Source organism: Schistocerca piceifrons, chromosome 3 (genome assembly GCF_021461385.2).
Source record: "Schistocerca piceifrons isolate TAMUIC-IGC-003096 chromosome 3, iqSchPice1.1, whole genome shotgun sequence".
In the NCBI taxonomy this organism is placed as follows: Eukaryota; Metazoa; Arthropoda; class Insecta; order Orthoptera; family Acrididae; genus Schistocerca; species Schistocerca piceifrons.
The window spans coordinates 535,240,032-535,266,067 of NC_060140.1; the positions used below are offsets into that span (position 1 = coordinate 535,240,032).

Below are 26,036 nucleotides of genomic sequence, written 5' to 3' on the forward strand. Positions count from 1 at the left end.
CCTTCCTCTCATTTGCCGAGAGACAGTTAGAATAGCCTTCTGCTAAGTCCATGGCTTCGACCTAGCAAGGCGCCATTAGCCTTACATAGTTTGAGAGTTATCGTATAAATGTCTCATGAAGAACAATGTATACAACCATTATTAAAAGTTAAGTAAAAAGCAGCTACTTACTTTTCTTGCTACCATTCAATAGTTATCCTGTTCCAGAATTCACGCCCGTCTGCGTTAGATAGCGTGCCTATGGCCCCCTCAAAATAACACTGTGTCGGCACTTCTGTCGACAGATCACGTAGAATCAGTTACTGTAATAAGAGGGAAATCGACGAAAGTAGGTGAACCTCGATGTTAGCAGACAATGCCACAGTCCGCTGTTTCTGCGCATGCGCAGCCTGCATCGTTCTCAAGAGCTCCACGCACAGCACAGGCAATTGATCAATGACGTCAGTCTCCACCACGCGACGTATTTGGCGGCTTATTTACATGCTGGCACCTGACGCGCATCCACAACGAGGAGTCGATTTCGTTCAAAAAGTCGTTTGTGTAAAACGGGCTAACGGCGCTCAACGGCGCGATCATTAGCGTCACTGGGTGAACACTATACGAATGGTAAGTGACTTCGTTAAGTGAACATCGAAACAGCACGTCAAAGTAGGGAACGTTTATAGCTGAACGCATTAGAAATCACACGACAATTAATTAATAAACTGTCCTAAGAACAAGCATTCTAAAAATCGTTTGTAACGATTAGAGTGAAACATATATTACATGGTGTACTGAAAAACGCCCCCAGTGAAAAACGCACCAAGTGAGATTCGCGCCGAGAAAGGGTCGAGATCGGGTCCGCTAGTCCCCTTGCCCAGCAGAGAAAAGAGTTGAGGGACGCTACCTGGAGGTTTCCGAGCTGGAGTTTTCAGCCGTCAGGCAGAGAGAGAGAGAGAGAGAGAGAGAGAGAGAGAGAGAGAATTAAGTTTCTACCACACACCACTTTAAACTGCAGTAAATACAAGACATTACATTATTTTGCTTCACTTGCAGTATCATTCAGCAGTCATTATCAATATCGTTTTCATTATAACAACTACTCTTCTTGAATACTCAGAAATATCAAGTGACTCTATACTTGGCGATTAGTAATGTCACTTAATTTTAACTCTTAATTTATAAAAACTAGCGAGGAATTGGGGTGGTGACTCTTGAATGAGAAGTATAATTGTAAAGGGTTGACTCTGAAAAGGGTTCGCTTTTGTTTTGGTGTATTGTAAAACACATATACTGTATTTTAAAAATAATCTGATTTCCATCACACTTTATCCAGGCTTTGGACTGGCTAAAGAGCAAAAGTCATTTATGCGTGCTTAAAATCAGCTTATAAGCATCGTCAAGATTTTTTTAATTTTTATTATTTTTTATATAAATTGCTATTTACATTTGAACACTAATGTATCTATATACATCTTCTGATAAATTCAGTCAAGTTTCTGAAGGTAGGATATGGCTTTCAAGCAATCCTTGATCTCACCATCCTCTTCGTATTTTTTTACTATTTTTCCCAACCTTTCATCACGTTTCATGTAGACTGTTTTTCTCCGTTTACCTTCCATACTCAGCTCTGCCCTCATTAAGGCGCACGCTGAATTTTCTGCTTTTTCAAACATCTAATAACGTCATTAATTTTCGGATTTGGTTTAGCAAGCATGTTATTAATTTTGTGGTGCCAACGTTCAACAGCGTTGGTTGTTCGGTGGCGCCGTTTGTAACAACTCCAAAGGTTGATAGGGGTTTCTTCATTTTCCAACCATCTATCTACGAAGTAGTCAAACAATTCAGAAAGTTTGGGGATATCCGGTGCATGTGAATGTATCTCCAGCCAACCATCACATACACCTTCAGGCCGTAGAAACGCCAGCTCAGCACACATGCGAACATGTTGTCTCACTTTTTCGTTTTCTTTGTAATCACGAGTAAGTCCTAGCTCTTGAACTTTCCTCCAGAGACACTTTTTATATGGAAATAACATCATTGCACTTCAGCTGTAGGAAATACAACTTTAATTGCTGAAATCGCAGCTGATTCGAAGTCTATGGTCACATTTGCAGGTTTCCATTCTGGAATTTTTGCATCAAATTTCGGAAAAGAAGGACGTACATCTCTTTTCTTTGGTAGTAGTGCAAAGGTAACTGGATACATGTTTGTCTCCCAAAGTGGGCGTGAATGGAGTATATTTGCGAAAACTGTTTGCTGCAGCACTTGAACGTACCATCCATAAAAAAGTCTTGTTTGCTCCTTAAAGCCCCTCTTCCTGCCCTTCCGCTAAAAACTATTACCCTCTCTCCTAGTTTGTCGTCGCTTAATAGAAAACTGCTGCCATCGTTCATAGCTAGTAAATCTGCCTTTAGGTCAATTTCTTCTCTTGTCGGTGGATCTCTCTCATTTTCCTGTGATTTTGCCCGCTGGTAGTACAAAGCTCTCTTCGTTGTTTGCTGCTTTGGCATTTCAGTGACAAAATCATAGCCTCGATTATGCAGGCAACCCAGCTCCTCTGAATATATTTTTGAAATAGACGTCCTCTTCTTTGCGTGGTTCAAAGTCTTCCTTACCTCCAACCGAGCAACATCTGGAGGTCCACATTGATGCTCCAATGAAAAAAGCACCGTCGAATCCTTCGTTTTCAGCATTCCTCGGCAGTGGTTTTCTCTCTCTCTTGAACAGCGCCACGTTACTGTTCCATCTTCTTTAGTTCTCTTCACTATGTAAGAATAACCTTCGCAGTGGCAACATGGCTTACCGTGATTAGTGGTTGAAAATTCCATATCTGAACTGCTGTGTCAAGAATACACGAATCGCGCGATGTGAACTCTTCCGACGGTGTCCGTACATTTACCACGCCGGACATTTGCTACGATTTTACCTGCTCCGAGGGGTTGGGTCCCTCCTCCTCCTCCTCCTGCTCACCCGCCCGCCCAGTTTGCTTTCGAAGTTCCTAACGTGACCATCAGTATGGAAGTTATTACAACGAACAAGGGCAGGCCTCCTGCTCATTAGAAAGGTTACGCGTATCTGAAACAGAGGGAATCTAAAGAAGGTGGCGTTACATGGATGTGCATACGCCGAAAAGCGGATCATTGCAAGGGAAAGCTGCTTTCGAGGAACGGAGAAGTATTGAACGTTTTAGAACATCTCTGTGGACCACCTGACGATGTGGCTCTGAAAGAGAAAGCAAATGGAAAGGGCGAAGAGAAAGTCTCGAGAAGGAACTATACAGTTATCGGTGATATAGGCGGGTGAAATGGCAAATCTACATAATAAAGCTTATGACCTTATTACAGTGATGCCTAATTCAGAATCTGTGAAGAGAACCATGCGTCGTCGATGGAGTCAAGCGCGGGGGAACCAACAAGAGCCTAATAACTCTTATGAAATTGATCTCCATGAAGACCTATTAAAAATGGGAGATGGCAGTAGCTTTCTTCTGGAAAACGATAGATAAGAGGAGAGAATAATGATTTTCAGTGGAAGCAAAGGAAAAGAAAGTTTAAAAACATGTTCCCATTTTTCAATGGATGGAACATTTAAGAGTTGATGCAAGCAGTTTGCACAAATGTACACCATACACGTAGAATTAGGAGGCCCGATTAAAGAAACAAACATTCTTCCTATTGTATTTGCAGTGCTCCCTAATAAGAAGAAAGATGCATATGTTCGTCTGTTTCGTCTGATAAAACAGGCAGTCCCTGAGTGGTGTCCTAAACAAGTAAAGGTCGACTTTGAGGCAACTGCGATATCGGCCATTCGTCAAGTTTTTCCCACAATTGAAATAAATGTATTCTCCGTTCCTCGAAAGCAGCTTTTCCTTGCAATGATCCGCTTTTCGGCGTAAGCACATCCATGTAACACCACCTTCTTTAGATTCCCTCTGTTTAAGCCAGAGGGGCACTAAGGCTGTGTTTGTGTATCAGACAGTCGACGGCTGTGCCTAGTACCGGGGGGGGGGGGGGGGGGGGAGGGGGCAGGTCCCTGTATCCGAGGAGCAGGTAGTTAACGGTGATTAGGACGGCCCGGGCGCGGGGGAGCCCGACGCAAAGGGAGCAGGTATTGGACGCGAATCTCACACATTTATGGGTGGGCGCGAATCTCACTGGACGCGATTTTGATAGAATCATATTACATCAGGTGTCACCCTGAGCACTAATTAAAAATATTACATTCAGAATTGTTAAAAGCACATGAAAATTTTAAGATACGTCTAATCGTGACTAGTTCCACGTACAAATATGAAAACTTATCTACAGGGTGGAGAAAAAGGACCCGATAAGAGGCCACAGAGCAGGGTAGGAGAGTCGAATCGAGCAATCTTTTTCCAGTAACCACAGGTCGGAAGCGCACCCTTGCGGCTAAACGGACATAAAACAAGAGTCAATAATATAGTTACTTGCTCCAGCTAATAACTATTACGCTAAACAGCTCAGCTGTTAATTATATCAGCCGAAGACATTGGTTTCAGTTGAGCAGTCAGACCTGGGAACACTCTGAATTATAATCCTTGGCTGGTTATGTTGGACACGAAATTTCTGTGTTAATTGGGTAAAAATCGACTGTTAAATCAACTACGCTAACGGTACTGTAATACTATAATCAAAATATAACACAGCAGCAGCAAAATCGTACTGATGCTCCCACCCGTACACCTTAGATCGCGAATGGTACCCGGGAAGAATAATTGCCGGTGAGCCTTCGTGTGAGCACGAATGTCTGTGATTTTATCTTCACGGTCTTCTCGGGAGCTGTATGCAGGAGGAAGCAATATACTGGCTGACTCTTCAAGGAATGTACGCTCTTGAAATTTTGATAGGGAGTCTCATCGCAATGTACAACGCCTCTCTTTTACTGTACGTCACGGTAGCTGAAAAAGCATTTCTGTGATGCTTCATAAAATGTGCTGCTCCTCTCCGGATCTTCTTTATTTCCTGTATCAGTCTTGCTTGGTTAGGGTCCCAGACTGAGAAACAATACTGAAGGATCGGTCTAACGAGGATTTTGCAAGTCCCTCCTCCACTTCCTAAGGTTTCTCCCAAGGAATGTCTGCCATCTGCCTTTCCTATGATTAGTTTTATGTGGTCGTTGCACTTAAAGTCGCTCGACAGGTTTGCTCTCAGATATTTAATGAATGTGATCGTTTTCAACGATCCTTCGGAAACGATATATCATAAAAAATACAAAATAATGAAATGGCGCTTGTCTGGAACAAAGATGTAGTTTTGTCCTGTATTTTTTGGTCTCGGATTTTGCAAAAAATAATTAATAAATTAAAATAAAAAATAGCGTACTACTCCATGCGGAAATGCCCGAAGAGTGATTTCAGAAAGATATCTTTATTGGTGTGCCTGCAGTCCATTCCGTCAGCTTGACGCACGCGGTATTTGTGACTGCGCGGAACTGTAATTGGCTATTGCTTACGGCGAGCCCCAATTGAAGCTGTTTTGTTGAGTGGTGGACTGCGCAGTAAGATCTGTGCAGGCGCCACATGTAGACGAGCCGGAATGCGCACAGGTCAACAAGTGTCTCTCAATGACGTGAGGTCACCGCTAGCTTGTGGGCCTGCTTGCTTCGTCAAAAACATACGCCCTCGCACTCTATGCGACGCTTGTTTCGCTCGCACGGATCTCGCTCCTTAACGAATCGTTTGCGTCAGTATTTATACGCCTGTACTTGTACACAGCCAGCAACGCTTTGGCGCTGATAGTATAGCAAGTGTACCAGGGAGAAGACATCCTCTAGCTGTCTAGCAGCAACAGCAAGTAGTCTATAAAACTTAAGAACGAGGTAGATAAAGTAACATAATACGCTCTAAGACAAAAAAGGACACGCCACGAAGGAGTTGTGCAAGTTGGTCACAAATTGATAGTCATTAGAAAATCGACGGAAAATGCAAAACTGTAAACTTTGGCTCCCTATGGATGAATGTTTGATGCGCAGTTGGCAAGAGTAGTAAACAGGGGAGATATCGACACGAGGGCATAAAATCTTTGACAATTTCACTCCGTATTCTCAGTAGGACAATAACTATGCCTCGCACACAGGCGCGTGAAAAATATACGCAGATGCCAGTATTTGAGACAGGACGTGTAGTTGGGCTCAGAGAAGCCGGTCTGAGTAATCGGTGGACCGCTCGACATTTTAGCACGAGAGATGCCACTATTTGTTGGGAAGAATGGGTGAAGCACGGCCAAACACAAGGGCCGAATGCGGTGTCAAGAAGGAAGCGGTCGACTTAGGGAGACGACGGAACGTGTGGGACGGAGCAATCGTCAGAGAGATACTCAGAGACCCGAAGTCATCATTGTCATCGATCCGACGTGCAACTGGTACGTCAGTGACTACAAGGGCCATTAACACGAAGCTCACAGAAAGGGGGCAGGGATCACGGCGCTCCTTGGGCCGACTACCAATGACCTCTGTACACTAAATAGTTCGTCTGCAATGGTGCTGGGCAAATTCGGCCTTGGATCTCACTGACCGAAGTAGAACTGTGTTAATGATGAGTTCCGCTTTAGACTGAGCCCCTATGACAAGGGATGACCCAGACTGCGGAGGGATACCAACCTCAATGTCGCCCGCCATACTGTCCGACAGTCAGAAGTGATCGTCTCGGGTGCAATTTCATTTCGTATCAGGACCGCTTTGGTTTTCATCCGCTGCAACTTACAGCACAGCGGTACCTCGACGATATTCTACGCCCCATTTTCTTGCGCTTCATTGCAAGCCATCCTGGACTTATCTTTCAACAAGATAATGCCCGCCCGCACACGGCGAGAGTTTCTACTGCTTAGGATAAGCCAAACTCTAGCATGGCCAACAAGTTCGCCGGATCTCTGCCCAGTTGAGAACGTTTGGAGCTTTGTGGTTTGGAGCACTGTGGAGAGGGCCCGCTAACCAGTTCCGGATTTCGACGGACTCACGTGCCAATTGGACAGGATTTACCACGATGTACCTCAGGAGGACATCCAACAACTTTATCAGTCTGTGACAAGCCGAAAAACTCCTTTTATAATGTACAGAGGTGGACTAATGTGTTACTGATTTACTCGATTTGTAAAGTCTTTTCTCTGTAATAAATCATCCAATTTTTCCGAAAATGGACAAATGTGTCAGTCTTTACATGTTCATCACCTCTACAGATTTCCGTGTCATTCACTTAATTCCTTCGTAGCGTGTCTTCTTTTCTTTTTTAGATACTATTTAAATAACGTTATTGTGCACGGAAATGAAATAATATTGTCAGAATAAAGCAATTGATTTGGAAATTCTCTCTACATTCCGTTACGCAATAAGATGAAAAGCATTCTGATCCATCTACATCTATATTCTGCAAACCGCTGTGAATTATATGGCGGAGGATACTTCCACACCATTTGAGAATGGAGCTCGGAAGTTTTTATTGCTTAAACACCTTTGCGTGTTGTAATTAATATTGGCTTCACTGAATCTACGGGAGCGATTCGTAGCGGGTTGTAGTATATCCATAGGTCCCTCACTTAATAATGGTTCTCAAAACTTTGCAGGTAGGCCTTCGCGAGTTAGTTGGCACCAGTTCGGATCTTTCAGCATCTTCGCGACGCTCTACCGATGGTCAGGCGATCCTACAACGATTCGTCCTGCCCTTCACTGTATAAGGTCAAAATCCCCTGTTAGCAGTACCTGATGTGGATCGCACACCCTTAAGCAGTATTATAGTATGGATCGATGAGTGTTTTGTTAGCAATCTCCTGGGTACTTTCTCGGTATTCTACTACTGAACCAAAGTCAACCACGTGCTTTATCTGCGACTAAGTCTCTTCGGTCATTCCATTTTATTTCCCTACGAGTTGACTCCAGTGGGTCCAATTTTGACTCCTTCATATTGTAGTCAGAAGGTGTTACTGTACAGTTTCGCCTCTTCTGCGAAATTGTACATTTCTGAACATTCAACACAAGTTGCCAGTATATGCGCCACTTCGAAATCTTATCAAAATCTTACAAATAATTTCTTTAATTTTTTCAGATAGTGCTTCATTATAGACAACTACAGAATTTGCAAAAAGTGTCAGGTTACTTTTGATACTGTCTGCCAGATAATTAACATATAACACAAAGAGCAACCGTCTACGAATGAAAGCTTCGCCTCTGTTTGGTTTAAACGGAATAACAGTAATTTATTGTTCCGTGCTTCAATCCGGGTCATATGCCATTTCCTCCTGAGTTTGGGGGTGATGCGGGCTTTGGGTACGGAAAGGAATGCACTTGTGTCCGGAAAGCCAATTTTTTTGTAGTTTTCCCAGTAGTAAGTTAGGTGACATCATGTTTTTATAAGATCACCTAGAGGGAGATACTAAGGGTTTTGAGTTGAGATTTGGGTTGGCCGCTAATTGAACTCTTTATTTAAAAATAGAGTTTTAAATATAAATCTGATGATGAAATCTTAAATTTTCTCGTTCTGAAAAAAGGCAATGTTTAGGATTTGAAATCTTTCTTACAACACTCATTTCTATATGGGTGATAGAATGTTAAAGGTCACAAAAAATTATGAAATGTGGAGTTCATCTGATAAGGCGTTAATTTGTTTGACAAACGAGCAGAATTTAAAAAGCATAACATTCGCCCCAGTGGGAGCCGTAGTGGAGATGAAGTCGCGTCTTTTGCTTATGCAAGACCTGCTCGAGCGTTTGACTCGTTCCGACACAACTAGTTCACCTCTTGTTGTGCAACCCGTACGCAATAGGTTGTCGTGCAGTTGTCGCCCTGTTGTTAGGTGTTCTAGTGAACATACCTGTTACGGCGTTCATTGTCGCTACCTGTGTGATATTTTTAAGTCTTGCAAGATTAAGTGTTTTGTACTTCTGTGGATAAATAAAGATGGGGTACAAAACTAATCATACGAATATTCTAGTCGCTTAATATTATGTATATATTCCGTGATGTTTCGGAACGGCAGCTGGTTGTCGTTCACTATCACACACGATATTTCATCCGAGAATGTGCAAGTCATCTTCATGTGAGCCGCCAGATGCTGACACGGACTATGTTTTGTTTTTGTTACTTCAGTTCCCCATTAGTGGGCGGGATGGCAGCAGATAAAACCGATGAAGATCTGCTGAAATCCATCGGAATGTGTGACACTAGGCTTTACTTCATCTCAAATACAGAAAACTACGAAACAGACATCAATATTACAGCAAAAATTTTTAAAAATTAATGATTTTACTCTAAACAGAGAATCTGTTATAATGATTATGTGACAAGTTCAACTTGTGTACTAGACCGGGATTCGATTCTAGATCATTGCCTTTCGCAGGCAGTGTGCTAAGAACTATGCGGTGCCAGTACACCTGAGGATCTGAAACCTACAGCTGTATTTAAAGGTCTCACTTTATATACTATCAATTTCAGCGCTACAATCCACCATCTTCAGGCCTCTCTATAAGTGTTTAGTCACCATAATATATTTCAATAGAAGCCACAATCAATTCGATGCCTGCAATGATGAATTCCTCCCTTCTTGCTTATGGAACTGAAAGTCCAAGTATATCAACAAGCATTATGTTTATGATGGCAGTTATCTGCTTAAGTGTCCAATTCATCATGGAGGGTCCTAAATATGGTGCATTTCAGTGCCAAAACAGTTAGCAAAAAAGCAAGATCTTTAAATACAGGGTAAATTCATGTTCGACGGATCACTTTGCACGATAAGTCGTAATGTTATGGATCGAGTCATTTTACATTCCCCTTCTGTAAACATGGTTACATGCTGAATAAATACTGGGTTAGTGGAGGATTCATTCATACTAAAACAATAGTGGCAGCTGGTTTACCCCATTCTATCTGTAGATGGATGTGCGAAGAACAGCTTCAACATGTACATGCCTGAATCTGTCTGATGCACAGATTTGCTTAGACAACTTTGTTTTACTTGAAACAGGGTACAGAACATTTCTGGGACTTATCGTACAAAATACCCTCACGCCCTTTAAAAGTGTGTAATTATACAACACCTTGCTGAGGCGGTAACGCTAACTTGTGGTATTTCTACTTTACTGTGGCAGAGCAAGGCAATGGCATTGTTGGCATTAGTTAAGCAGTGTTCTCTCATATTTGCAGCGTACCGGACAGAGGAGGGCCGGCCGTGGGTGATGCCATGGGTGTACACGGTGAGGCAGCAGCTGGCTCACGACCCGACTCTCAACCACGAGTACCTCCCCTTCCTGGGCTGCGAGCGCTTCACCAGGTGTGCCAACGAGCTGCTACTGGGCGACAACAGCCCAGCCATACACCAGGGCAAGGTGCGTATGCATGCAGGACCTACTAGTGTGACAGTGTAGGTTTTCTTGGGGTAGTAAGTCTTGAAAGTCTCCTCGGGTTCGCTGCCGGATCCTAAAATTAACATGTTTCAGTATTTCGACAATCCGTCTGTGCGCCATCTTCAGGAGAACGCTGCTGTTGACTCCCGCTGAAAGCTGATGCCAAGGTTAAAAATCGTTGTCCTGTATAGTCGTCCGCACTATACGTGTTGCATGCGCCGCCCATCACAATTGCCACACTCCAAGACTGGACAGGTGGCGCCGACCTTAGTAGAACACTGTAACAGGACTTCAGCTTTCCAATTAAGGTGCTTCAGGAGATAATTACATAATACATTTTCCGTCTGGCCTCATGGACGTGACGCTCTCAACAGGTTATTGGACCACTCTAGCTGTTTTCATCCTACTATTAAATTTACCGTGGAGAGTGAAAATGATGAGAGGCTTCCATTTCTGGATGTTTTGGTTTATAAAAAACAATATGATACTCTGGTACACAGTGTCTATCGAAAGCCGATACACACCAATCGGTATGTGCATGCTAAGGTTGCTCTCCACCATACCAATGCAGTGGTGTCCTCAGACTCTTGTATGCAGAGCATTATACCATTTCCAAAGAGGACAATTTTATCCGAGAACTTGCACATTTGATGGCTGTTTTTAAGGAAAGTGGATACTCTGATAAGAAGATACGTCGGCGTATGGAGCTTGGACCACCTCCAGAAGTGTACGAAGAGGAGCATAGATCTGTGGCCTTTATCCCTTACGCTGGGGGTATATCGTTTAAAATTGGAAGGATTTAAAAAAGTTTTAACATTAAGTGTGTGTTCCGTCTACCTTCCAACATTAGGGGTCTGTGAAAAATGATTTCTGGCTTAGGAAGCGTATCATACAAAAAATTCCGAGTCTGTGTGGGAAAGCTTACATCGGTTGTTCGATGCGTTCAGTTCAGGACAGATGCGTGTAACATTGCCAACCTACGAGCCTACAACAACCGGAAAAATTGGCGGTAGCAGAACATTGCCTGACCGTGGGACACGGGATGAAATTTGGTGAGACTGAATTGAAGTCAACACTTCCGATTTTTGGACAAGTGTTTATAAAGAGGCAATTACAAATAGTCTGGCAGACATTTTGATCAACAGAGATTTTCCTCTTAGCAGGACGTGGAACCTTTTACTGTCCCGCACCAAAACAGAACGTTATTCGGTGCGGCGAGCTTTGAAAACAGTTTCTCAGTGCGATATATCGTTGCTGTCGGTGTTCGACTAAGGGAGGCACTACAGCTCCAGTCTTGGAGGGCAGCAAAGACCGATGACCTCAGCAGTTTATGGTTCAAATGGCTCAGAGCACTATGGGACTTAACTGCTGAGGTCATCAGTCCCCTAGAACTTAGAACTACTTAAACCTAACTAACCTAAGGACATCACATACATCCATGCCCGAGGCGGGATTCGAACCTGCGACCGTAGCGGTCGCGCGGTTCCAGACTGTAGCGCCTAGAACCGCTCGCTCAGCAGTTTAGCCCCTTGGGAATTCACACAAGCAGCAGCTGTGATGGGTGGCGCACGAGTAGTGTACGGTACAGAGGCCCGTACAGGGCGAGGATTTGCGACCTTGGTAGGAGTTTTCAGCGGGAGACAGCAGCGGCACCGTGCTCCTGAAGATGGTAGACAAATGGATCGCCGAAGTAGTGAATCATGTCGATTTTAGGATCCGGAAGAATACCCGGGGAGACTTTCAGGATCTACTAGTGATTGCCCACACCGATGTTTTTATAACCATGCAGCTAATTTTTCTTGTTCAGTGTTAATAACACTTCTACCAAAGACCACTGACATAAATAAAAATGTTTTTGTAAAACACGTACAGTGTGGAAACCGAACAAACAATACAATTCCCCAGTTCTATGTATCAACTACAAGGTGTACTTCTCTGTTCCAGCTGTACCTGTGTACACATCAGTGCTTATTAGTTGTAAGGGGAAGGAGCATTTGGTAGAAAGTTCTGTTTAAAAAAATAGCTTATGATCACTTTTATAATTACAACTTGCTGGATGATAAAAGAGGGATGCTGTCCAATAGATAAAATAACTTGTAGACAGTGCCTTATGATGATAGTGGGTAAATGTGACATCTTCAAAGACCTGGGACGTCATGCAAATTGCCCTGTGACTACTCTGCTTCAACTTCCATTCATAAATACCAATACCCACTACTTAGACAAACTTCTCAAAGTCCCTCCCATATTCTACCGTTTACTGCCTTTTCTCATAATGTACAACAGTGTGCTCAAGCAAAAAACAGGTTTGACCGAGCCTCCTGTCACTAAAATGTCTGTGAACTGGCCGAGGTGACTGTGTTAGTCTGATAATGGAAGACGATGCTACCTACTGCCATTGTTCATCTGCGGCATTGACAAATTTAATGCCATTGAAACGCCGCGCGGGATTAGCCGAGCGGTCTCAGGCGCTGGAGTCATAGACCGTGCGGCTGGACCCGGCGGAGGTTCGAGTCCTCCCTCGGGCATGGGTGTGTGTGTTTGTCCTTAGGATAATTTAGGTTAAGTAGTGTGTAAACTTAGGGACTGATGACCTTAGCAGTTGAGTCCCATAAGATTTCACACCCATTTTTTTGCCATTGAAACTTCTATTGATCCCAAACTGAAGTCTGGCAATGACTTTAGATCATCGAAAATAACCAGCTGCTTTTGTTGCTCCACAAAGTTTGCCTAAAAGGATTTTAATATGAACCTTTGTAACCCAATTTCTTACGGTACTTTATATCTGGGGGTTACAAACAACATAAATTTGGATGCGCAAATAGATTAGTGGATTTGGGATAGGAGTTCTATCACCTTAAACAGGATGTTCTATGTTTATCTGAAATGTGTCAACAAAGTGAAATCATTGAAGGTAAAATTTTATAGGTTGCCAGGCTATATCATCTTTCTTCTACATGATCGACCTTTTGACCCATCTGCGGGGTCCATTTGAGGATACTGCGGTGCACACGGTTAGCTGAACACTGTAATAGTGTTTCTTTCTCTTTTAAAAGGGATTTACCAGTGTTTATGCTGAAGAAGTGGAGTTACTGGATACAATTCGAGCGGCTACCTATGTGAGCAATTCGGCACTGGATAGGAAAGTTTTCCCGCGCTTATGCTGAAGAAGATTTACTGTGTAAAGTTCCTCCGGCGGCTAATGGTGGGCTATGGTCATTGAATAGAAGCGAAATGGGCAGAGCTGGACGTTGTCTGTACTGCTCTCGCATCGCGACTGTGTGTTCACTTCCCTGATGGCGGGAAGCTACGATGCCGGAAGCCCGTAGCCGCCTCCTACATCAAAGTTACATTCGCTCTGTGAAATCACAATTACTTCTCAGACTTTTCTTCCATAAATGTTGGTTTGCTTTACCAGTACACGTATGTTGTTGAAATCAATGTCGCGGTCGCAGTTCTGGTGTTCCGCTACTGCATATTTCACACTTAGCTTTAATCGTGTGTGGCATTTCTGTCCTTTAACACATTCTTTTATAGTCCCATCCGTTTCGCCTATGTACACTCTGGCACAGCCACACGTCATTTCATAGATTCAAGCAGAGTGGAGATAATTGGGAGCGTCCGTTTTGCGACAGAAAAGGTCTCGTGTTTTATTCCGATTGTTCTGTGTACCTTATTTCGCAGAATTCTGCGGGTGCGCTCACTAACCCCAGAAAACAGAAAGAAAAGACGGGCCCTCGTCCTTCTTATTGGCTTAATTAATATTTCGTTCGGAAGCCCTGCCTATGGACAAGCCATCGTAGGCGTTGGCCTTCATGTCTTCTTTAAGATAACCAAATCCGATTCTAGGCTGTTATTGTCACTGATATGGAAGGCACGTGAAGACTGTGTATTGACCCCCTATTTGCTTCTGTACTGCGTGGGGGTGTGAATTCGTATTTAAATACCTATTTGTGTTAATAGGCTTCTATACATGCTGTGTGTTGGAGTGTTGTCAGATCATCTATATATCAACACGTCTAGGCACGGAGACTGATCTCACTCTCTACCTCAAAGGCGAAGTTAACATTGGATTACACCTCAGTTAAGAAATTGTGGAATCCGTGAAGTTCTTCTTTGCTGCGTGCTTTTTAATAAACGTGTCATCCACAAAGCGAACCCAACAAGAAGACTTTAGTGGCGCATCACTTAGCTCCTGTTGTTCAGAATGTTCCGTAAAAATGTCACGTGCTATTGGCAACAAGGTTGAACCTGTAGCAACACTATCACATTGCTTATAACATTCTGCTTCATCGGTCACGACAGTGCACAGTACCAGTATGTCCCAGAAAGCCGCGCGTGAAAATACGATTTTTCAGGGGATCATATCTTGGTGTCTATTGATCACAGAGGTAAGAAGTGCAATAGATAGCCCTTGGCCAAATGACCACTTGTACACCTGTCAGAAGAACGGGCATGCTGTAGTTATGCTCATAATTCAAACATTACACTTCCTCTATCCCAGGCAAATTGACCAATCGGCTGCTTATTTTGCATTAGGTGTACTTAGGGAGGACATTCAGAGGCTTATAAAAGCACCATGGGTGGTTCCTGAGAAAACCCCGAAAAACCATGATTTTTTGGGTACGAAAAGTACCACTTATGGAGACGAAAACTTCTATAAGTTCTATTCATAGCAAATCACCTAAATTTTACAGTATGTTCTTAAGATAATGTTCTCGGAGAATATCATTACCCGTTACCGAGATCCAGAGGTTCAAAGTTGTCGTAGTTATGTAGAAAACAGCAAAATCAGTTTTTCCCGCTTTTTCACAGTGTTCTTCAATTAGCTAAATAACTAATGATACCAAATGGCTCAAAATGTAACTGCACATTCTTTAAACATTCACCTACAAAGGCCATTTTCCTGTTTTCGAAAATGTGTATTCGTTATCTAGATAACCCGAAAAACCATGATTTTCATGTACCAGAAGTACCAACTGTGGGGATGGCCACTGCTGTAATTGAATCGCTCATTGTTGAAAGGCACTAAGTCCAACCTTTACAGTTTTGAGAAACACAAAAAAATGTCTTTCTAATTTTGTAATGTAGTATGAGACACAATTGTTTGTACGTCTAAAGTACGCACACACACACACACACACACACACACACACACACACACACACGCACACACACACGCACCATTATAATACAACCAAAATTTTTCTGCTAATGATGTTACTAACGATTTTATTGACAAAATACGTAACTGGACTTGGTTCCTTTCAACACGGAACGAACAGAACCTGTAAGGGGGCAGTAACATTCATAATCTTTGTTTATCGCTTTATTTCCAAATGAATATCTGCATATAAAGTATTAAATTAAAAGGTAACATAAATGCAATATTATTTTTTCATACAACACACGGAATTGTTTATAATTTTCTTTGGTGGAATGCAACCCTATTATTGATAAAACAGCTGCTGCATAGTCATAGGTATTGCACAACAAAACTGATAGGATAACAAGTCATACAGTTAGGAAAAGTAGGTAATGCATTTTCACTGACAAGGCCATTCTAGTATTTCATCAAAGAATGCTTTACTCGCCTCGCAAGTCGTGACATAACGATGAACCTTCTCGAGACTGAATGTTTCGTTGATTTGATTGGAACTCTTCATTCTTCGTAGGCCCTTCTCAAGTGGTTCATAAGCGGTGCATTTCTTGGTCCAGCCTGAGGCAAATAGAATTTGTGATGGACAACGCTCCCAATGAAGGGACAAGCAACCACTCTCCCAGGATGATCTGCAGAGCAGTGGAACTCGGAGAATGATGCTGGAGCAAACTGCACTTTGGCTCTTCTAGGAATGTTCTTCCCTACTGATTCATCACTTAGTGTTGTTTTTCTGTAATGCTTAGGCCACCAAGTGTCCACATCAATGATATTAGCTCCTTCCACCATTTGTGCAATAACATCTCTTTTTGCTTTAGCAATGATTGTACAACAGTATTTTGGTGTGTACATTCTGTCGCAGCACTTAATTTTTTTTCTTGAAAACACCAAAACCTCTATAGCAAGGCAGGAAGGAATAACCTCTTATAGGGAAGCGGTGAATAATTTCCTCGAATCATTTATCTTCGACCAAACCCATGCAGAAACGAATAACTGAATGATTCCTATTTTGGCCTGGACATGCATCAGGTTACATGTGTGGTTTCTTCGTGCTTGGTTTAATCTCGTTGATGAGGTAGTACAATATGAATGTACACACCTCATTGGCCCCGTTCTTGGCCTGACCCTCACTGATACATGTATACTATGGAACTATTGTCCTTGAGGTTGTGTATAGTAAATACGTGCACCCATAGCTGCCTTAGGTAGAATATTTCCTGAACAGGTATATGAGGTAGAGGTAAATTTTGCATGAACTCCAAGGCAACACAGACTGTATCACTGGGCTGACATTATTCTGAACATGTTTTCATACAGGAATAAAATTTGCGACTTTTGCGCATGTGAATACTTAGTTCACTTCCCGCTGCTAATTTAATATTTTGCGATAAGTGCGGAGACTTCTCGTTGACTTGAAGTTCTTCACAGGTGCTGAACATATCTATTTGGGGTCTACCGAATCTATAGTCAAAGTTCTTGTTGAAATAATTAACATAAAATGCATATTTTAATTTAAGATTAGGGTAATCCTCACAAAATAATTCATGTATTTTTTAAAGTTCAGCTTTGCATCCATGTACTTTACTTCTTTTCTCCCATAATTAGATGTTTTAACAAGAAACCTGAAAATATGGTCCCGAATTTCAGGCCAGATTTCATGTAATATAGTATGCGCCTTCTTATTAAATCCTCTCTTGTCTACTGGGGTTTCACCTTTTGCCAGCAGCTTAGCAATCCTGAGTACACGCTTCTGCGTTATACCATATAAGCTAATGAATGCATTCCTACATGCCTGCAGACGCTCCTGGTGTCTAATTACGTAATATGTTGTAGAAAAATATCCGCTCCCAGTTTCAATAAAAGATTATTTATTCGTCACATGGCCGATTTCGGGATTGTGCCCACCCTCAGGTGTTTATACACTCATGTAAATGTTTATATTGCCGGAGATCACTGTATAAATACAAAAAATTATTTGCTAGTGACTAAATAGATACATGTGGAACAATTGTAAATGACAAGGTAGCATTTGTCTAAAATTGTAATAGTGAAATTTGCAGCTAAACTTTATACAACTGAAATATGGACGTGAAAATGATAACAAATGTGCAACTAAGTGGAAAGACTATCACCACAGCGTAATTATAATAATGAAGCATCATCTTTATGTAAGTACAGATATATTTTCGACAAATGCTGCTTGCCACTTGTATCTGTTTAGCCACCAGCAAATATTTTTTTTTTTTTTTGTATTTATACAGTGATCTTCAGCAATATATGGTAAACATGTACATGAATGTATAAACACCTGAGGATGGGCACAAGCCAAAAATCGGTCATGTGATGAATAAATAATCTTTTATTGTGACTGGTAACGGAAATTAAAGGAACAGTCACGGAGTTCAACAGCAACCACTATGGATAAAATTCACTTTACGTAATATGTATATGCAGAGTTACGTACTACTTTCTCTTATTCTCCGTTTTGATTAACGGCCCTCAGTCTTTGCCGTTTAATGGGATGCCATTCAATAAGTCTCTGTAGGTGGATATCTTGTTCATTTTTGGTTTCGTAACCGTAAAAAGTACTAATATCTCCAGCTTCTCTTCTTCTTGCAATTTATTGAAGCATTGCCGGCTGCCGTGGGTGAGTGGTTCTAGGCGCTTCAGTCCGGAAGCACACGGCTGCTACGGTCGCAGGTTCGAATCCTGCCTCGGGCATGGATGTGTGTGACGTCCTAAGGTTAGTTAGGTTTAAATAATTCTAAGTCTAGGGGACTGATGATCTCAGATGTTAAGTCCCATGGTGCTTAGAGCCATTTTTGAAGCATTGTCGTTTGCACCTAACACAAACCCATTAGTTACCTAGGTAAAATCGTTTCAGACATCAATTAAGTAATCATAACTTCAGCATTAGTAATCATTCGAATCCCTTTTATGGAAGTGATATGGTTGGACAGATAATATTTAGGTGAAAACGATAATTTCTGTCATACCGGTATGGAGTTCTGATACTTTTCAGAGGAACTCCATTTCTTGCATAGCCCGTATAAGCAGTACCCTTAACCCTGGGTCGCTTTACTTTCTTCCTGACATAATTTTCTTCTTTGCGTTGACGTTTCTTTCCTGCCATAACTTCATTATCCATAATGAAAATACGTTTATGAACACAGCAGGAAAACGATATGCACAGCACAACAACCACATACGATATATCGTCAACAATACTCAATATCCACGCAAACAAAACAAAAAAGCACGCCAGTCTTGACAACTGAAACATACCAGCATTTCTGGCGCTGATAGACGTTCCGTGTTGAAACGCACTAACTGCAGAACTAAGTTCCTTTCAACATGGAATGACTAATCTGACGACTGTGTTAAAGGCACTTGCGATGGCAGGACACGGTTCCTTTCAACACCAGAACATGCATCTTTCCTATTAGAACGGAATATCGCGCTAAAATGAATTTGTTAAAAATGTGGACTTAGTGCCTTTCAACAACGAGCGATTCAGTTTCTGTTCATGGAAAATCTTCAAAATTTTTAGCACATGTTCCTTAGATTATAATGGAAGATTTAACTGAAAAAGTAGGGCAAAAAACAAAGGGCGATCCTTCAGTGTGTATTTTGGGATGTGGCGCCACAAATGGCAGAGGTCATGCTTTTGTAAAGTTTGCCAAGACCAGCAACGTGTCTGACCCTTCACACAGAAAGAAACATACAGAGAATGGAATACATAAATATCAAACAAATAAAAAAAGTGGCCTCTACTGTATTTTACCAGAGAATAAAGACATTGCACAAGATATGGCAGCCCTAAACCACTTCTGAATTCATCATAGACTTGTAAGATTCACAATTAAAAACAAATAAATAAAAACATAAAATTCTATGTTGAATGACCTTCTAGAGGTTCTTTGGGACAAACTTCAGTTTGCCAACTTGCTCTTCTGACATAACTCAATGTGATGGCACCTACCATTCCCACCACTCCAATTACAACTAAGAGCAATAGTCTATGTAAATCACACTCAAACTATAGAGTAATGACATAAGGCGCTAATGTGCTATGGTAACCACTTGAATGCTGTTGTGTTTGTGTAAAAAATGCTCTCTATCTTTTGGGTAGGATATAAATATCAGTAAAGGGAGTGTATGTGAAAGAAGCAAACATGTAACTGCAGAAGGAAATATCCCTGCTCTTAGTGAGATTATATTTTAAATATAAATATGCTAGAATGTTACTAGTATAATAAGCCACTTTAACATATGGATACTGCTCCACATGTGATGTCTAGACAATTATTCACTCACAGTACCTTGAGACACTCCAAAGGTTACTGCTATGCATAGTGATGAGTGTCCCAAACAGATAGTGAACTGCATTCTTTCTCTCTCCTTATCTATCCAACACCAATTGTGCACATACAATAAAGAGTTCATAGGAGAGAGGCAAGGCCTGTTGGTATGGACTACGTTTAATATTTTGGAAGACAAATTGTGATTTGTAAGTTGCCATAAAAAAACGACTCAGTATCAACCCTGTTAAAAATCTGCATAATACTGACTTTTAAACAATTTTCTTGAAAGAAAAACATCTGTCTACACTATTTTTTTCCTTTCCCTAGAAGCAATTGGAGGGGGGGGGGGCAGAGCTGGTCAGGCCCTCCCTTCCCCTTGCACCTGAAAATGGGTGCCCTTGTCCACCACCACCACCACCTTTAGGTCACAGTGTTGTGTCTCTCTCCCTCTCTATAAAAGAAAATTGATAATCCTCAGTTTATTACTTTATTTGACTGGACTGACAATGTTTCTGTTGAACAACTTTATAACAGTACTTGGCGTCTCTTAAGAACAAGATGGCTAATTCTAGCACCATGTGCACATAAAAACTATCTCAATCATGGACCTGTTAGTGAAATGCTTGATAATAGTTGTTTACCTGTCAGTTGCTTAGATATTACATGGGTAATTTTAATTGCATGAATATTTACAGGTCTTTGGCATTCAGAGTCTGAGTGGAGCAGGCAGTGTTCGAATAGCATTTGAATTTCTCAGCAAAGTAATGAAGTACAAGACTGTGTTCATACCACTTGAGACATGGGGTAGGTGTTACTTATAAGGCTACCTTTATTTATTAATGTAAAAACTGCATTTACATCTATTTTCAAACATCCTTTGCAGAATATGTGCATAAAGAAGAACAAAGTTGTCAAGTTTCTTTAGAATATTTCCTAAAATTTGCAATTCTTCTTGTTGCAGATTGCTTTTATTGTTCAGCTTAATGAAAAATGGAAATTAATGCTTATTTAATGAGGCAGTGTTGTTCTAGCTTACTTTAAATCTCTCACCAAACAGAAGAAGTGTTGAGTTGTTAGAGTTGTTAACAGACACACACAAAAGAGACCAAAAACTTCTAGCTTTCAGAAGAGACCCTTTGATGAGCTACACACACACACACACAAGGAGCATGTGCCCCTTCATGTATAAGCATGTTTTCATTCTATTCTCTTTTGTACGTGCCTGTTGATGACGCAAAACTTCTGCTATTTGCTTAGTGATATCTATTCCTTAGTTATTTACATTATGCTACAATTTCCCTCAATATATTAATTTGACATCTGAAAGTAATAATACAGAATTACTGTTTCCATTTTTCAGAGAACCACTACCGGCTTGTTACACATGGTGGATTTTCTGATGTTAGGGAGTATAGGTACTGGAACACACAGACCAGAAAACTCGACTTTGAAGGTCTGATTGAAGATCTTTCAGGTGCACCTGCAGACTCTGTAGTTGTGTTGCATCCCTGTGCACACAATCCAACTGGCTGTGACCCATCACATGAGCAGTGGGACAGGATTGCTGACATTATTGAGGTACATAAATCACAAAACATTTGTAGTACATGTATCCCAATGAAACTAGGGACTAAATGTAAAATCAATTTTTTCTTTGAAATACATAAACAAAGCTGAAGGGAAAACTATAAAACAGAATAGCATAAAGGTATGCTGGCTTGTAACTCCAAAAGGATTTTTTGTTTCTTTTCTAAGTTCAAGTTTCAAGAACACTGTATGTGACTGTAGCTCATAGCTAATTGTTTTCAGAGGCTTAGTTTAATAATTTAGGTATTTTAAATATCTTGGCATTACCTCATTGTCTTCCTTGCTGAAATATGGATTATGTGGAACTTAGATGACTAACAGCCAGTAAAAGGTTAGAGATTTTTGATTATGGCTTTTTGTTGGTTTTCAATCCATATCTTCTTCAGGCAGGTTGAGGTTCTCTCAGCACTAAAGAAATTCTAAAAAGATTATATCCCAACAACTAGAAGAGACAATGAAACTTGGAACTGACTGAAGTTCTCCAAAGCATTGTGGGCTAGTAATCATATTACTTAGAATGTTCAGTTGTATTTGTTATAGTACTAAGACACACATGTGATAACTTTAGTTCTTTTGCAACATTTAATCAGCTGCTGGTACTGAAATGGTGCAGTGTAGATGTGGCCATCAGGCAGCTGAATCTCACATGGTCAACTTTTATTGATTTTTATCATTGTCAGGGCTGTGAATGACCTATTTTTATTGATTTATTTAACCTAATCACTTTAGGGTCTTCAAATCCTCTCTTACATTAGACCATGGTTTCACACACACAGTATTTTTTTACATCACAGTTGTCTACAAAATAACACTAATTTTAATACAGAAAATAGTAATAAAATAGCATTAATAGTTAAAAATGTTTTGAAGGTTTTAGAGACAATGTGAATAAATAGTATTGGCTAAGAACTAATGATGTTAATGTCAGTATTTCTCCTGCTGCTGCTGCCTCTAATAGTAATAGTGATAATGATGATAGTGACTGACACAAAAATATTTACAAATGTACAAAATTGATATATTTTGATAAAGCAGATTCTGAGGGAGAGAAATTTATTTAGACTGCACCAGCTACTAGCACCGTTAAATGAGAAAAAATCTAGTTTGAAAGAAGAAAGTAATTAGGTAATGAATGTGTGCCGAACAAAGGTAGACATTATTGAAGCTTCAGTAAATATTTCATTAACTATGTTCTGAAACTGAAGATGTTTTTCAGCTCTCTCATATAATAAGGAAGGTTATTCCAGAGTGATGTTTCTGTTATTGGAAATGACTCTCAGAGAGTGGTTGAGTGATGGAATAGGAGATAAAGGATTTTTCTCTGGAGGCAACGAGTGCTTCTTCCATGTAGTTCAGACTAGGGAATTACAGACGAGGGGAGTTATGAGGTACAGTGAACACTGTTAAGGCAGTAGAGGAGTCAGACTGCATTCAGCCAGGATAGGTGTGCATATGATGTTGAAATTTGATCAAAGGGTCAAACGTGACAGAAATTTCAAGCCCAGATGTTCCAGGCAATTGAGCTTTCCTGAAAAAGACCTTGCAGGATAATGTTGCTGTAATTGAAAGTATAAGGCCTGTAAAAATTTCCTTTCCAATTCAAAAGCGAAGAGCTTTATATATATTTCTTTGGGGGTAAGGAGAGATGCTTGTCTGTTGTTGCTATATGCTAAATCCAATTTAGATTTTCATCTATTATTGATCCCAGACTTTTGCTGAGGGAGAGAAGTTGATGTTTGTTCCATTTAGGATTAAATGTGGTATAGATTCCTGACATATTACGCTCATGAGCCTAGAATGACCAAACAGGACTGCTCGGATTTTAGATGGGTTGAATTTTAACCCTATGTTCCATGTCCACATGCATAGCACACAGAGGTCTGTACTGAAATTCTCGATGCCATTTTTCAAGTTTATTCATTTTGCACTTAAGATACAATTGCAGGTTATCAGGACACAAATGATACGCACAGGACAAAACTAATGACACATCATTGACATAAATGAAAAGATTATAGGACCTAGTACCTAACCCTTGGGGATGTCTGATACTACCTGTCCCCAATGTGACTTTGTAGTGCTGAACAAGACGCAATGCTGGCTAAATGTCAGGTATGAGCAGAACCATTGCACTTGACTTAGTGACAAATTTAGGCTGCTAAGTTTGGCAAGCAAAATGTTGAACATGACAGTGTGAAAGGGTTTTCTGAAGTCTAAGAAGCACATGACAGTTGCCTCATGTGCATCCATGCCAAGCTTCAGGTCACCTGTTACCTTTATTAAGGCAGTTGTTGTGCTGAGATGTTAACGCAAATCTGATTGGTGTTCTTCTACTAGATCGTTGGCAGTTAGGTAGTTTTTTAACTGGTCATAGACTAAGGTACTCGACAGTGCCAGAAGAATGGAAATAAACTGACAGTCAAAGGCTGCTGTGGAAATGCAATTTCTAGGCATGCTCGAGGGAAAACATCTGTGGTTAAGAAGTGATTTATGATAACTGTTGTAGTGGACAATAGTGGGTCAATAGTAAGCTTCAACATCTGAACTATGATGGCACAGTGTTCAACAGATGCTGATCTGATATGCCTGATAGATTTTTTAATGGTTTTGCATGAAACATGCTTTAGACAGAATTTTTGTGATGACCGTTGTTAATGCCCATGATGTAATCAATAAGTCTTTGTTTCCTTTGTGGTTCAATTGAAATGGTAGGTAGTGTGAAGTACTGATTCAGTTCTTCAGCTGGGACAATGGTATCAGCTGCAGCTTTGACTCTAACTATACCAAGATCATGCAGGTCTTTCCATTGTGCAACTCATCTCTGTCTGTTGTTGGATAATTTCTTGCACCTCAATTGCAAATTCAGATAAATTAATGTGTTTCAAGCCTCCACGTGTAGTCACTTGTGGCTTCTTCCTGGGACATTCTAGTGAATACACCATGAGACTGAACTCATACCGGGTGCAGATATTGATGAGGCACAAATTATTCTGTTCGAGGATTTCATTGTAATTCTACATATGAGGGTGTGACTACTGGTTGTGTCATGGACAGGCACAAATTCAAATAATGCTGAGAAAAATGTTTGAAGAAAATAGCAAACAGTTAAATTTCACACTGGAAGGACTGTTGTATAGAAAATTTATGTTGATGTCACCAGCTGTAACTATATGCTTAAATGTCTATTTGAGACTTGACAAGGAAGTTTTGAATGAGGCAAACCTGCCTACTTTAGGAGGTTGTACAGGACACATATTTGGCACTTTCTACAGGGCTATTACAAATGATTGAAGCAATTTCATAAATTCACTGTAGCTCCATTCATTGACATATGGTCACGACACACTACAGATACGTAGAAAAACTCATAAAGTTTTGTTCGGCTGAAGCCGCATTTCAGGTTTCTGCCGCCAGAGCGCTCGAGAGCGCAGTGAGACAAAATGGCGACAGGAGCCGAGAAAGCGTATGTCGTGCTTGAAATGCACTCACATCAGTCAGTCATAACAGTGCAACGACACTTCAGGACGAAGTTCAACAAATATCCACCAACTGCTAACTCCATTCAGCGATGGTATGCGCAGTTTAAAGCTTCCGGATGCCTCTGTAAGGGGAAATCAACGGGACGGCCTGCAGTGAGCGAAGGAACGGTTGAACGCGTGCGGGCAAGTTTCACGCGTAGCCCTCGGAAGTCGATGAATAAAGCAAGCAGGGAGCTAAACGTGCCCTAGGACGGTGCTCCACCACACTTCCATCATGATGTTCAGCATTTCTTAAACAGGAGATTGGAAAACCGATGGATCGGTCGTGGTGGAGATCATGATCAGCAATTCATGTCATGGCCTCCACGCTCTCCCAACTTAACCCCATGTGATTTTTTTCTGTGGGGTTATGTGAAAGATTCAGTGTTTAAACCTCCTCTACCAAGAAACGTGCCAGAACTGCGAGCTCGCATCAACGATGCTTTCGAACTCATTGATGGGGACATGCTGCGCCGAGTGTGGGAGGAACTTGATTATCGGCTTGATGTCTGCTGAATCAATAAAGGGGCACATATCAAACATTTGTGAATGCCTAAAAAAACTTTTTGAGTTTTTGCATGTGTGTGCAAAGCATTGTGAAAATATCTCAAATAATAAAGTTATTGTAGAGTTGTGAAATCGCTTCAATCATTTGTAATAACCCTGTATTATGGGTTTGTTCTCTATAAATCTTCATTACCTTTGTATGTGTTTAGCAAAGTAGGTGATAAATCAGAGTGTAAGTGTGCACCTACTTCAGCTCTTCATTTGTTACGTCATGCCTTAGAACTAGTGAAAAGTCTTGCTTTGAGCCAGGTCTCCAATGAAATATTACAGGGATGGCTGTCTTGGAATATACGATGGCGCTCATAGAGATGAGCTGGCAGATGTTGGACATTTGCATGTACAACATGGAGCTTGGCGCATTCAGTTGTAGCTCATGCAAGGACACTGCTGGTGGATACGTCTGATTCAGTCAGTGCTTACAACAGCATGGAGCATAAGGAATGTGTTGATATGGGAGAACTCCAGGAAGCAAAGGAGATTCAGGTAGTTTCTGGTAGAAGGAAGGTTTTGTGGCCAAGGTCAGCAGTGTTTGCATCAGTCGTGGGATAACAGAGTGGTGATAGGAAATGGA

General features: G+C 41.1%; 1 protein-coding gene across 1 annotated transcript in view; it reads left to right on the forward strand.

Annotated features, from left to right (window-relative positions):
- LOC124788381 (aspartate aminotransferase, cytoplasmic-like) overlaps positions 1-26,036 on the forward strand; it is a 56,000-nt gene that overhangs the window by 12,964 nt on the left and 17,000 nt on the right. Inside the window, exons 2-4 of the mRNA XM_047255648.1 lie at positions 10,132-10,313; positions 20,489-20,597; positions 21,154-21,371. Coding sequence (XP_047111604.1) covers positions 10,132-10,313; positions 20,489-20,597; positions 21,154-21,371 — 509 coding nt within the window. The remainder of the gene's footprint in view (positions 1-10,131; positions 10,314-20,488; positions 20,598-21,153; positions 21,372-26,036) is intronic.